Below are 13640 nucleotides of genomic sequence, written 5' to 3'. Positions count from 1 at the left end.
GGTGTTCGAGCACCGGAGTATTTTGCCCTGTCATCGGTTATTAACTTCAATTACACAGTTTCCGCCAGCTCCGGTTGGCTCGGTCACTGGATTGGTTTTCATTTGCCGGTGGAGGATAACTAGGATTGATTCGCCATTCGCGTGACGGTTGGGATCATTTTTATTAGCTAGATTTTGATACCGGGACAGTTTGTCTCCGTGAAAAATGACGTCCCCCGTGAAATGGAAGCACCCCGGAAAGGAAGCATTATTTATGGGCTCCTGCAAATTGGGTGCCAGCTCAATGTTACGCTTCACCCACTGCGAGCACCCACTTACGAGGGATAATAATTAATGACGGCTTCGCTGATTTAGCGTCGCACCTATTTTGATGTGTAAAAAGTGGCGGCCCTCGTGGAAAGTTTCGCGTCAGTTTCATCGCGGTTATTACGTGAAGATTGTGCAAACGGTACCCACTCGCTCGCTGTGATGCGCTACAACGCTTTCCCGCTCCAGTGTGTTTTCCAGTAAATCCTCAAGTGGTTGAAGCTACCGAGTCACAGTTCACGTGCGCACGGATGCGCCATTGCAGCTGCGTTGGTCGACTTCTTTTTATCACCATAATCATCATTACCGTTGGCGGCAGGCGGGCATCATCGACATACCCGGGGCACTCCACCCTGGCGGTACTTATCTAATGAGAGAGTGTGCGCTGAATGCGAGCGCACCGCAATTGAGGTGGTCTGACTTCTCCTCAGCCAGCAGCGGGAAAGCGTAAAGGAAAACGCGCCCGACGCTTCCATCCATAGAAGAACGTTACACTCAACCACGCACACCATTACGGTCGAGGGTTTCTTCTAGCAAGACCCAAACACCCTACATTGCCGCGTCGTTTGCTGAAGGGTTTAAGAGGTTTCGCTATGCTTCGGGGCTGCACACAAAACGAAAGATGATAAAAATAAAATGGAAGCACCACCAGCTCCCGGCCGTGTCGCCGTGACGTCGAAGAGAAAGAACCTGCTAAAGGATTCATTCATTTCAATCGTTTTTATTTGGCCGTGACGGCGAGCAGACGTGTGCTTTACGGGTGTCGTTTTAATTAAGCATGTCAGACCGGTTACAAATTACTATAGCCCGTGGCTCATCTACCTTCGCATCCTTTTTTATTTGTCCCGCAGGTATCAACCAGGTAATCAACTACGCTCTGCAAACTGACTCCAAGAACACCTCTGAGCACTTCCACATGGATCCGTCCGATGGGGTGATCTATCTGAAGAAATCGCTCGACCACGAAACGCTCAGTCACCATCACTTCACCGTCGTTGCATCGGACAAGGGCGTCCCGAGTCTCAGCTCAACCGCACACGTTTGGGTTTCGGGTAAGAAATTATCGCAACATCCGTGCTCAACGCTTATCCATAATCTACCCAAATCCTGCCCAGTTCGAGAGAGAGAGGTGCATAGACTTCCGGAGCTAATTCTCACCATTCCCATTCCCATTCCCGCAGTGATGGACATGAACGACAACCCGCCAAAATTCGAGCAGCCATCGTACTCGTGCGTCCTGTCCGAGCACGCATCCCGCGGCCAGTTCGTGACGGTTGTGTCCGCCTCCGATCCGGATTACATCGATCATGATCGGCTCGTGTACACGATTGCCCAGGGCAACGAGCTGCAGACGTACGGCATCGATCCAGTCACCGGTATCATCACGCTGGTCAACATGCAGAACTTTGCCGAGAAGCACGTCTCGATCCTGAACGTGTCCGTCACCGACGGCGTCTACACGAGCTTCACGCGCGTCAAAATCACCATCCTGCCGGCCAATCTGCACAATCCCGTGTTCGAGCACATGTTCTACGATGCGAAGGTGGACGAGAACCAGCTCGCCGGACGGCTCGTGACGACGGTAAGCATCCGTGGTACTGTGGTGCGCCCGCGGATAACATGTACCCGTGCGCATTATGCGTTTGCTCCCGTTTGGCTGAACAGGCACCACAGAACCCCGTCATCCGAGATGGGCGTCGGAGCGTGAGCGAACGCGAATCCCGACCCCGATTCCGTTTTAATTTATGTTAAAAGCTCCCAATTCAAATTAGCACAACAAAGCCAAGGCGTGGCACATGTGGCGGTGCCGTATTGTGCTTCCGTGTCGCTTGGTCGCCCTCGTGTTGTTCATTCTTTACCACACGCTGGTGACAGCAAGTTGGGATAGGACGGGAAGAAAAACTCAAGTGAAAATCGCAATTCCCCCGAGAAAACACTTTACGCTCATCGCTGTCGCGGTAGAATGCGCTAGAAGCGCGAAACAATTACCTCTTCGACGGTTGATCCTCGAGACGGAAGCGGAGGGTACTTTGTTTAATTACGACGAAACGTTTCGAAACAATGCCACCGAATACCTAGGTGCGGTTTTGATGGAACGCATCCCGTTATTCTTCATCCGTAAAGCCCGCTTTTCCGCGAGCCCGCAGGGTTAGCTTCTTGCACTAATCAATGATTATAATGGTTGCATTTTAAACATAAACCATCATAGCTTGGTCCTCGAAAACGTACGAGTACTAGGTAAGAGTTGTTAGGGGGTAAAAAATAACCTTTCCGTATAAATGCTGCGCGTTTGGTGGAAAACGAATACCTCCCTGAGTACCGAATGCACGGCAATTGCAAACGTGCAGCAAAGTAATAGAATTATTCGGCATTTTCCTCAAGCGGCGGAGGAAAAATACATAAATCTGCATTTGCCGGTACGCCCGGTACGCCCGGGTGCATGGAAAGCACCGGTTGTGAAATCACAACCAAACCTCGCCACCCGAGCAAAACGATTCCACAGCGTTTAATGGTGGTGCCAACAAAATCCGACACGTTCGCCTCTGCAACACCCAACCGAAACCCCACCGAAACTAAATCCGTAACCGTTGCGAAACGAATCCCCGCAGTAGGTGGCACCATCCGATCGTGTGTGGAGATTCGTTGCCTCCGTTTCGGTAGCACGTTGCCTCGCTCAAAAACGTGCAACTGCACATTAGTCTTGCCACAGAAGTCTGCCAAAGAAAATGGGAATGCAAATTGGATGCAATTAAGCCACACGTCGTCGTCGTCGTAGTCGTCGTGGTCGTTGGTGTGGCTGTGTGCTTCTATTGGCCATTCGCCTGCACTATTTCCTTGGCGCAGTTTGAACCGTGTGTAAGCTGAGTGTGTGAGTGCATGACGAGAAAAATGCTGATTTATGCTAAACGTTGGAAAACTGCTGCTCCTCTTGGGGGCTGATATGAAGCCAAAAAAAAGGAGAGAGAAAGAGAGAAACCGACTCGTACGCAAGAGCGCTCTTAATGTTTCGCCAAGAAACGCCTAAATACATGCTATCAAAATGTTACCCGACACCCGTCGAGGACTCACGGCTCCGTGCAAGCAGGGCGTGGAATTTTCGCATGGCATCCGGAAAAGGTATGCTTTCGTTTAGGCTCGCTGCCTTACGGCAACACGGCAGAGCAACCGCTGTGTCTTTATTTGTGGTGGCTGCTACGAATACGTGCACTAACCTTGCCCAACGGCCCTGCATTTGATTTTCCTCGTGCCCAGTGGCTGTCATACCCCTTGGTGGAGAGAACCTTCATTATTGAAAATGAAACACACCGCGCCCGCGTGCTCCCGAGCTCCCCGTTGGAGGAACAAATAAGGACATCAAAAGTCACGGAGGTCAACGCAGGGAAGAACACAGCGGTATCGCTAGCCCTGCCCCGGACACGCCAGCTGACGGTGAATATTGGTTTCCCGTTCTCTAGCATTCTCCATCCGGGGTCAGCGGACCACAAATGGTCACCAATGTGTGACACTGGAACGCTCCCGGGTGGAAATCGAATCTGCTGCGGTTGTGTGTGCCGTAAGTGAAATCAGGCTGCGCGCTAAACCGACGTTCGATGGTGGCCGTTTGGGTGCTGGTTTCGTTTCGTTTTGCGGTCGACCGACGGTGGCACAAAAGTAATATTATTAGATTTTTTTTACTTCACTTCCGCTCGGTTTCACTGTTCGGTGGAGACGCCCCGTCGCCTCACATTGAGGCTATTTGTATTCGGGTCGCAAGTCGAGTGTCCTTGCTCGTGGAAGCTAAAGTTGCACAGTGGCCCGACATCTTAGAGTTTTTCTTTATCGAGTGAATAATCGAGATTTTCTTTCGATCTTTTCTCCACCGATGTGCAGGTCAAGGCAACGGATAAGGACTTTGGTGAATATGGTCGGGTAGCGTACTCCATCATATCCGACGACATGCTGGAATATTTCTCGATCGACAAAGAGAAAGGAGAGCTGGTGACCAAGAAAAAGCTTGACCGGGAAGAACGCATGAACTACGACGTACCGGTGATGGCGGTTGATGCGGGTGGTCGAGCTGGCTTTAGCACGGTGCGCATCCGGGTCGGTGACGAGAACGACAATCAGCCGGTGTTCCAGTATCGCGAGTACAAAACGCTCATTCAAGGCAACCTGACTGTTAACACGACGTTCTATCGCGTGCGTGCGATCGACTCCGATGACAACCAGAACGCGGTGGTAAAGTACTCCATCTTCGATTCGCAAAACTCCGGCATCAAGGAACTGTTCGGTGTAGACGAAAACACCGGGGGTCTATATCTGCAGAAGAGTGCCGTTAAATGGGGTAAGTGATAAGCTTTCGTATTTCCTTGATATTTGCTGATTTTATACTCGACATTTTACGAGTTTTTATTTTAACATCTCTGGAATCGATTCGCAGAGAACCAACTGTTTCAGTTTTTCATTCGTGCACACGATGGTGGCACTCCCTCGCTGTATTCGGATGTCGCAATCGACATCTACGTGATGAGTTCCGCCGAGAATCCACCTCTTTTCGAGAAGAAGGATCGCAAGCTCTTTCTTTCAGAGAGCTCGCTGCCGGGAACGGTTATCACGCGATTGCGGTTATCAGGCAACGTGACTGCTCGTTACCGCATTCTGTCGGACGAGCTGGAGGAACCGCAATTTTCCATCAATGACGCCGGTCAGCTTCGGCTGGCTAAGACACTTGATCGCGAGACGCGTGATACGCATCTGATTGCCATCCTTGCGGAAACTGATTCGAGCCCACCGTTAACGGCTGTGACGGAAATCGTTTTGCACGTGCAGGACGAGAACGACAACACGCCGATGTTCGAGAGCAATCCGTACTCGTTTGCGCTGGCCGAGAACATCGAAAAGGGCAGCTCGATCATGAAGCTGACGGCACGTGACGCTGATAGTGGATCGAATGGAGATATTCGGTACGCCCTGTCGCCCGACGTTGGCGATATCGTGAACATTTTCGATGTGGATGCGTACACCGGATGGATCACGACGCTAGTTCCGTTGGACAAGGAGAAGCGGGAGGACTATAAGTTCCAGGTGCTCGCTACTGACAACGGACAGCCAAAGCACACGACTCGCTCGACGGTGATCATTCGACTGAAGGACTACAATGACTGCCCACCAGTGTTCAAGGAGAACCATTACAAGGCTAGTGTCAGTGAGGACGCCTTGCCAGGAACGGTTGTGCTGCAGATCGCCACTACGGACAAGGATGTGGATTTGCGAACGGCTGTCGAGTACTACATCATTTCAGGCGACACACTGTCACAGTTCCAGATCAAAAACACCGGCGAGGTGTTTGTCGTGAAGGCGCTGGATCGTGAGAGCATTTTCCAGTACGAGCTGAAGGTGATCGTTACCGACGGCAAGTACACAGCAACCGCGAACATCTCGATCACGGTACTGGATGCAAACGATAACCCACCGTACTGCCTGAAGTATCGCTATCGGGAGCAGCTAAGTGAAGGTGCTCGACCTGGCACGCACGTGCTGCAGGTTCTTGCCAACGACATGGACGAACCCGCTAACAGCCGGCTGCGTTTCTACCTAACCGGCCATGGTGCGGAGGATTTCAACCTCGACAAGGACTCGGGCCACCTGAAAACGACCCGCAAACTGGACAGAGAGAAGCAGTCTCGTTACAGCCTGATGGCGCACGTGCAGGATCGCGATCACCCGGGATGGGAATGTTCATCACAAATCGAGCTGACGTTGACCGACTTGAACGACAATCCGCCCGAGTTTTCCATGAATCCGTACAGCGTCACGCTGCCGGAGGACGCCGAAGTTGGAACGTTGGTGACGAAGATCCACGCAACCGACGCGGACATTGGCATCAATCGGAAGATCAAGTACGCGTTCTTGGATTCGTACCGCGATCACTTCCGCATTGCACCTGAATCCGGTATCGTAACACTCGCGAAACCGCTCGATCGCGAACTAAAGGCGCTCTACAACCTGTCGGTTAGTGCGATCGATCTTGGTCACCCGGCGCTCTCGAACGCGGCCACACTGATCATCAATGTGCAGGACATCAACGATAATCCGCCTGAGTTTACTTCCAAACACTACTTTGCGTCGGTACCGGAAATCAACGCGATCGGATCGGAAATCTTGAAAGTGCTCGCAACCTCCAAGGATACCGGTATCAACGCGGAGATCGCCTACTCCATCATCGGTGGCAACGAACATCGCAAGTTCACAATCAACAACAAAACCGGCATCCTGTCGCTGTCCGACACGCTAGACTACGAGCGGGCACGTGACTACTTCCTCACGATTCAGGCTGTGGATGGTGGCACACCGCCGCTTAGCAACTTGGCGACGGTCAACATCTCGGTCACGGACAGTAACGACAATCACCCGCAGTTCACTCAGAACTCGTACAACGCGCGGATCCGTGAGGACGCTCAACGTGGAGATCGCATACTGCAGGTCCGAGCGAACGATCTCGATTCGGAGGATAACGGTCGAGTGAGCTACACGATTGAGCGCGGCGATCGTATGGAGCAGTTTGCCATCGAGGAAGACACCGGCTACATCTCGGTCGCTGGAACCCTCGATCGTGAATCGATCTCCAACTACGTGCTGGAGGTGCAAGCACGCGATCATGGTGTTCCAACACTCACGGCGTACGTACTGGTAAACGTGGAGATTTCTGACGCCAACGACAACCCGCCTGTGTTCACGCAGCACAACTACACAGCCGTCGTGCAGGAGGATAAGCAGATCGGCCACACGCTGCTGAAGTTCGACGTCACGGATGCGGATACGGCACCAAATGCGGCTCCCTACACGTTCGACTTCCGGTCGGGCAACGAGGGTGGCTCGTTCCGAATCGAGCAGGACGGTATCCTGCGCACGGCCACGCGATTCAATAGCAAAATCCGTGACAGATATCAGCTACAGGTGCGCGTGTTTGACAACGGAACTCCACCGCTTTACTCCGACACTTGGGTGCTAGTGAAGGTGATCGAGGAATCGCAATATCCACCGGTCATCACGCCACTCGACATCTCGATCAATTCGTTCATGGACGAGTACCCGGGAGGTGTGATCGGTAAAGTGTACTCCACCGATCAGGATCAATACGATACGTTAACGTACGGCTTAGCCCCTACCACCGGCGTTCTGTACTCACCCACCAACCTGTTCAACATCTCCAAGAACGATGGAGTGATCTACGCCTACCCACGGTTAGACGTCGGTGACTACCGCGTCAACGTCACTGTCACCGACGGCAAGTTTGCCTCCTTCACGATCGTGAAGGTAGCGGTCGAGCTGGTCAACGAGGAGATGCTGACGAACGCGATCGTGATCCGTTTCCTCAAGGTATCGCCGGAGTCGTTTGTGCTGAGTCATCGCAAGGGCTTCATCCGCTCGGTGCGCAATGCGATCGGATGTAAGATCAAGGACATCATCATCATCTCGGTGCAGCCATCGAGCGACGACGATCTGAACCAGATACAGCACCGCGTGCGGCGAGAACTGTCCAACGTGACGGCGTTGTTCGATCAGCGTGAAACACGGTCTCGGCGAAGCGCCAATCGTGACCTAGATGTGCTTTTCACCGTGCGCAAATCCACAACCGGCGGGTATTACGCAGCACACGAAATTCGCCGAGTGATCGACGACAACCTGGAGGAGATCGAGGATGCCACCAAACTTCAGATCGACGAAGTGGTCAAGTCAAAGTGCCTGCCGAACTTCTGTATCCACGGAGAGTGTGAAGATAAGATCGTACTCGATCCGAAGCTCATCCATCCGGTGTCGACGGATGTGACCAGCTTCGTATCGGCCCATCACGCCCACCGTATGGAGTGTGTCTGTCGTGAAGGTTATGGAGGTGACAAATGCCAACACGCTGTGAACGAGTGCTCTAAAGCACCCTGCCCATCCTTCAAGACCTGCATTCCCGATTCGTCCGACCAGGGCTATCATTGCACGTGTCGGGAAGGATTCGCCGGCCCAAAGTGCGATCGGGACATCACGCTATGCAACGACGAAACGTGCTACGTACCACGGAACCCGGTTTCGTTCAGTGGCAAGAGCTACGCGCACTACCGCATCGAGAAGGAGATCGCACGCAAAAACCTCGAAGATCAGCTGGTGTTGAGCCTGCGCCTGCGGACAGTACAGCCCACCGGTAACATCATGTACTCGGCTGGAAAGGTGGACTTCAACATCCTGGAGATCATGAACGGTGTGATTCAGTATCGCTTCGATTTGGGTTCTGGAGAGGGCCTGGTCAGTGTGTCCAGTATCTTCGTCTCGGATGGTCTATGGCACGAGGTGCGGCTGGAGCGTGAAGGCAACAGCGCAAAGCTGCTCGTCGATGGCAAACACGTCGCTCAAGGCAACGCACCAGGCGTAAATGGTGTGCTCAATCTGCAACCCGATGACATTTTCTTTGGAGCGGAAGTCAAACAACACCCGACGGTGCTCGGTTTTCAGGATGTACAGCGAGGTTTCGTCGGGTGTATGGATGATATTCGATTGTCGAAGGTCCCAGTGCCGCTGCATATGAAAGGAGCCAGCTCTGTCGCGAGTCTGCGTCAGTTCGCCAACGTTGAGTTCAGTTGCGATGCCGCGTCCGTTCTGGTACCTCTCGGGGTATGTGGAACGCAACCGTGCTGGAATGGTGGCACTTGCAAGGACATCGGCGGTGGCAACTTTGAGTGCTTGTGCCACTCGCGCTTCTCCGGCCCGTACTGCAAGGAGGACTTGAATCCGTGCGCATCCTCGCCCTGTTTGTACGGTGGCAAGTGTACGAAGGCTGGTTTCGGCAACTACACCTGCGACTGTCCGGCAAGGATGTCGGGCAAACGGTGCGATTATGGACGTTTCTGCACACCAAATCCTTGCCGAAATGGGGGTGTCTGTGAAGAGGGTGACGATGGGCCGCTGTGTATGTGCCACGGTTACACTGGCACAACCTGCGAAACAGACATCGACGAATGTGAACGTCAGCCGTGCGGAAGTGGTGCAACCTGCATCAACGAGGCCGGTAGTTTCCGGTGCATCTGTCCGCCGGAGATGACGGGGGCAAGCTGTGGAGATCCACTGAACACGAACGCGCTTACGATCGCGTTGAAAAAGGTCACCCCACAGATGTTCGTCATCGCGGTCAGCGTCATCACCGTCGCCTTGGTGAGTGTCATCTTGTGGGGTGTTGTGTGCGCCTGCCGGAAGAAGCGCCGCTCGAGCCGTCACGAGAAGATCAATAACGAGGCGAACAAAGGGATCGTTCTAAATCCGGTGTCTGAAACGTCGGGATACAAGCGTGGTTCGAAAATGAGCAACCTAGAGATTCAACGAGATCAGCGACCGGTTTCGTACACGCCTAGCAGCAACAATGCTACCGATCATCTGTACAACTGTAACACGATGATGCAATACAACAACCTGGACACGCTACGAAGCTACGGATCGGCTGGTGACGAGCTGGAAAATGTTCCACAGGCTTACCGCAAGGGTACGGTTCCCTCCACGCCGCAGATGGTGAATCTCAACAGCGGAGGCGCAAACGCCAACACCTCCGACACTGAGTCCTTGCACAAGCAGAAGTGGACCGAACAGATCCAGATGCAAACGTTCACCGACAAGATCAACAACGATCTGAAACGGCAGGGTGGCTCACCCGATCCGCTCTTGCAACAGCAACACCAGCAGCAACTGCAACAGCTTCACCTCCAACAACAGCAGCCCCATCTTGCCGGTCACCTTCGTGTTCAACCGATGCAGCTGAAACCGCCGGCTCAAATGGGAATCTTACCGGGTCGGTTGCTCAACACTCAACACTCGCCGACGATGCTGATGCCACCGCACAGCTTCGAGGATGCTCCATCACATCATGGAAGTACGGCTGCGTATCATTGGGACTGCTCGGATTGGGTCGGTCGTGGACATCACCCGCTGCCGAACATCACTGAGGTCCCTGGTAGTGAGGTCCCGGACTCTTCTAGCTTCCACAGCAACGAAAGCAATGAATCGCACCCGAAAGCAAGCCTCCTTCCGCCGAGTAAGTACCACCTGGAAGGAAAAAGACCAACAATGTTCGTCTAATGTTGAGAAACATGTTTATTTGTAGTCCTAGGACCCGTAGATTCCACGCGCGACATCGAAACGCTGAACGAGGACAATGAGTCGGAATACGTGGACGATTCGGAGTGCGACCAGAGTGAGCAACCGCTCTCGTTGGGTTTCGAGCAGAACTCCTCCATATCCTGCCTGAACCCGCTCGACAGTGGCAGCGAAGATTATAGATTTAATACAGGTAAGTGAACACCGGCAGCATCCGTTAGCCAGGAGATATAAACTAACATCCCGTTCGTATGCGCCATATTTTGTTTTCCTTTTCTGCACGCTGCAGTGCCTTTAAAAGTTAATACACGTAAGTTTCGAACCGGCACTAACCCAGCATGTGACGAAGGTCCTCCTCTAAAGCGTGTTAATAAGCATTTGTTTCTTTTCTCGTCTCTTGTCCACCTCACGCTCCTCAACGCAGCTGATAGTTATCTGCGTCATCCGAACAGCTACTTGCCGAAGTATAACATACAGAGCGAAACGGAGGGCGAAAATGTGCCACTGACGGGTCGGAAGCCGCTGAACGGACTCGAGATTGGCCGGCATCAGCTGGTCGAATCGGACGATGACGACGTCGAGTCGTACGGATTTCCTCAAACGCGCCGGAACCGTCGCGAACCCAGTGATATCGATTTAGTTTTAAAAACCGGTACGTAGAACGAGCCTTTTAACGCGCCAATGAATGGTTGGGTTCGGGATTTTTCTGCTAACGCTTCGGCAATTGTTTTCCTCCTATGCCACACAGACGAAGGTAGCTCTCTGCTAAGCCATTCCCGTACCCTGAATAGCTCCAACCACTCGAATAGCGATCTCTCGACGCAGCTGTGCGAGATCGACGATTCCGAGTACGAGCAGGATCATCACCAGCAGCAGCACCATCATCACCATCATCATCATCACCATCTTCAGCCGCCGGTACCAGCCGCGAGCTTGTCCGGTTCTTCCGGTGGTAGCGTCAGTTCCACAACCGGTAATAGTGCCGGTACGGGAGCCACCTCCAAACCGAAGCAGCAGAAGGTCAAGTGGAGCAACGTTGTGCAACAGACGGAAGTTTGACAGCGGCAGTTAATCGACGGCAGCAGCCAACGTCGCCACCGAGCGGCGCCAACGGACAAGACTTACTTTACTACTTCTACCCTGTGCAGCTATGGCAACCTGTTCCTCGCACCGATGGTTCGATCCTTGTTTTTGCTGTACAGGCAGTCGGTGCCATCAATGCGCAAGGTATGCTCATTCCACCATCACTACTTTTTCTTCGCATTTGGATAAATTATTTATTTTACACACGCGCAACCGATCCCACGCGCGACAATCCGTGGGCGGTGGGAGCATCTTTCACTTCAAAAGTGTCATACAATTACGAGCCTCGTTTCTCAGTACAACATGGAGCATTCGAATGTTAGTTTTATCCCGTGAAACGTTAGGAACACAGTAGCACGTACGCAGGTTTAGTTTGTTACTCTGGAAAACCCGTTGCAATCAGCTCCAGACAATAGGCAGCTCGCGATAAGATGAAAGTAGGTAGATGAAGGGAACCCAGAAGAAGCCGCACGAAAAGCAGAGCTCGATTTCATCCACTCAATGCAACCAACGACTGAAGGCTATTCTCCTGTTTTAACGCAGCATGCGTGAGGTCCGGATATCCAGAAACATTAGCAGAACCTCCCAACGTCGGACGTACGCAGCCGAAGTCCGTGCGATGGGTTGAATCTGGTTAGACGATAGACGACACTTTAACGATGTCCACTAGATGTTAGGTGCGGTAGGAACAACCACCCTTTATATCCCGGGGAGGAGATTTTAGCTCGACCCCAAAAACACACCACCTTCCATGAGGAGACGATCCGTTCGAGGCATGCTATGGGAAAGGGATTACCGTTCAGTATTTGCTTTGCGCTTTTCGTTTTGCCATCGCATGGGCTTTCAATTAAAAGCTAGTTTCACCGTCGCAAGACATCGCCCCGGGCGGAGCGATCGTGTTTCCCGGATTTTGTTTGTTTGCTCGTAGCCCCTATACCAACAACATTGCGAGGGTGGTGTTGCGAAATCTCCGTGCATCCCACCCAGCGATACGAAACCTAAAGCGGTATATAATCGAGCAGGGTAGGCATGTCATTACGACTCATCAGGGTATCTGAAGAATTTTATGATTTGGTTTCAGTGAAATTTTAAATCCTTTGATTTTTTTTTACGATTAGGCTCTTTTGTAATATTTTAAAACTATTGCGTGTAAAGTTGTTTATATACGAAATTATTCAGCTTATGTGCAGTCCAATGCCCTGCTCAGTACTGCTTTGTCATGTGTGTTTTGGACGGGTAGCGGATTGAGCAAATTTTAACAAACGTGGTTTTTAAATTAGAACTGATTTTATATTTGATCCACATCCGTACGTGGGCTACAACACTTTCAAACTATTTTGGTGCTGTATGAAGTAATAATCTTCAATGGCAAGTGAATTTTTATATGCGTATCGTGTGGATTATCAAAATCGTCCCCGGGAACATTTGGCCACGTAAATGGCTCTACTAACTCAACACAATTTTATTATTACCAACGAGCAGCTCTACTGCAGCTGGAATCGAAACTATTTACTATGTCAAACTGTTTTCCTTTAGATAATTCTTAACATTATTCTACTTAAACGATAGATTAACCACATTTAAGATTCCGTTTTTTTTCTCCAACTTCGATTCCAATGTTGCAACGTACTATTCCATACTGTCGCCATGTACGATAAGCGCATGGTAGTAGAGTTGGTTTTCCAGTAGAATAACATGTCGTTTTGGCGGTCCCGACGGTTCGAGTGCATTTGATTAAGTAACTTATATCCATGCTTGCCTTCTTAGTGTATCAATTGATGTGGCATTCGCTTTTGATGTCACGTTTTACTAGGCGAATAAACTCATTTTATGCTTCAATGATTTCAATAGGCTTGGTTGAGAGAGAAAGAGATCGATACAGATGGAGAGGGAAAGCGATACGCGCAAAGAATTTGTTTTATCGTATTCATTTTTAACCTATGTTCAATTTTGGACAGCAAAAATGAGCTTCTCTCTGTCGTTTTGTCGTATCCCTTAAAATAGCATACATCGAGCAGTGGGTAAGCAGAAGACGGTAGAAAAGAAATCATAACGTAGAATCCTTAGACTCCTTAGAAAAATATGAAAAAAGTGAAAAAAATCTACAAAAATAATCTAAACAATCGAAAACTTCTCATTTC

At 51.2% G+C, this 13640-nt stretch overlaps 1 protein-coding gene across 1 annotated transcript in view; it reads left to right on the top strand.

Moving 5' to 3' along the window:
- The window catches only part of LOC128720759 (fat-like cadherin-related tumor suppressor homolog), a 79665-nt gene extending 68190 nt beyond the window's left edge, over positions 1 to 11475 (top strand). Inside the window, exons 14-21 of the mRNA XM_053814453.1 lie at positions 1158 to 1358; positions 1488 to 1888; positions 4177 to 4630; positions 4727 to 10354; positions 10424 to 10609; positions 10706 to 10726; positions 10841 to 11068; positions 11165 to 11475. Of these exons, the coding sequence (XP_053670428.1) occupies positions 1158 to 1358; positions 1488 to 1888; positions 4177 to 4630; positions 4727 to 10354; positions 10424 to 10609; positions 10706 to 10726; positions 10841 to 11068; positions 11165 to 11475 (7430 nt within the window). The remainder of the gene's footprint in view (positions 1 to 1157; positions 1359 to 1487; positions 1889 to 4176; positions 4631 to 4726; positions 10355 to 10423; positions 10610 to 10705; positions 10727 to 10840; positions 11069 to 11164) is intronic.
- The last annotated feature ends 2165 nt before the right edge of the window (positions 11476 to 13640 follow it).

Source organism: Anopheles nili, chromosome 2 (assembly GCF_943737925.1).
Source record: "Anopheles nili chromosome 2, idAnoNiliSN_F5_01, whole genome shotgun sequence".
Lineage (NCBI taxonomy): Eukaryota > Metazoa > Arthropoda > Insecta > Diptera > Culicidae > Anopheles > Anopheles nili.
The sequence above is the reverse complement of the archived record's forward strand: the minus strand, read 5'-3'. Positions and strand labels throughout refer to the sequence as shown.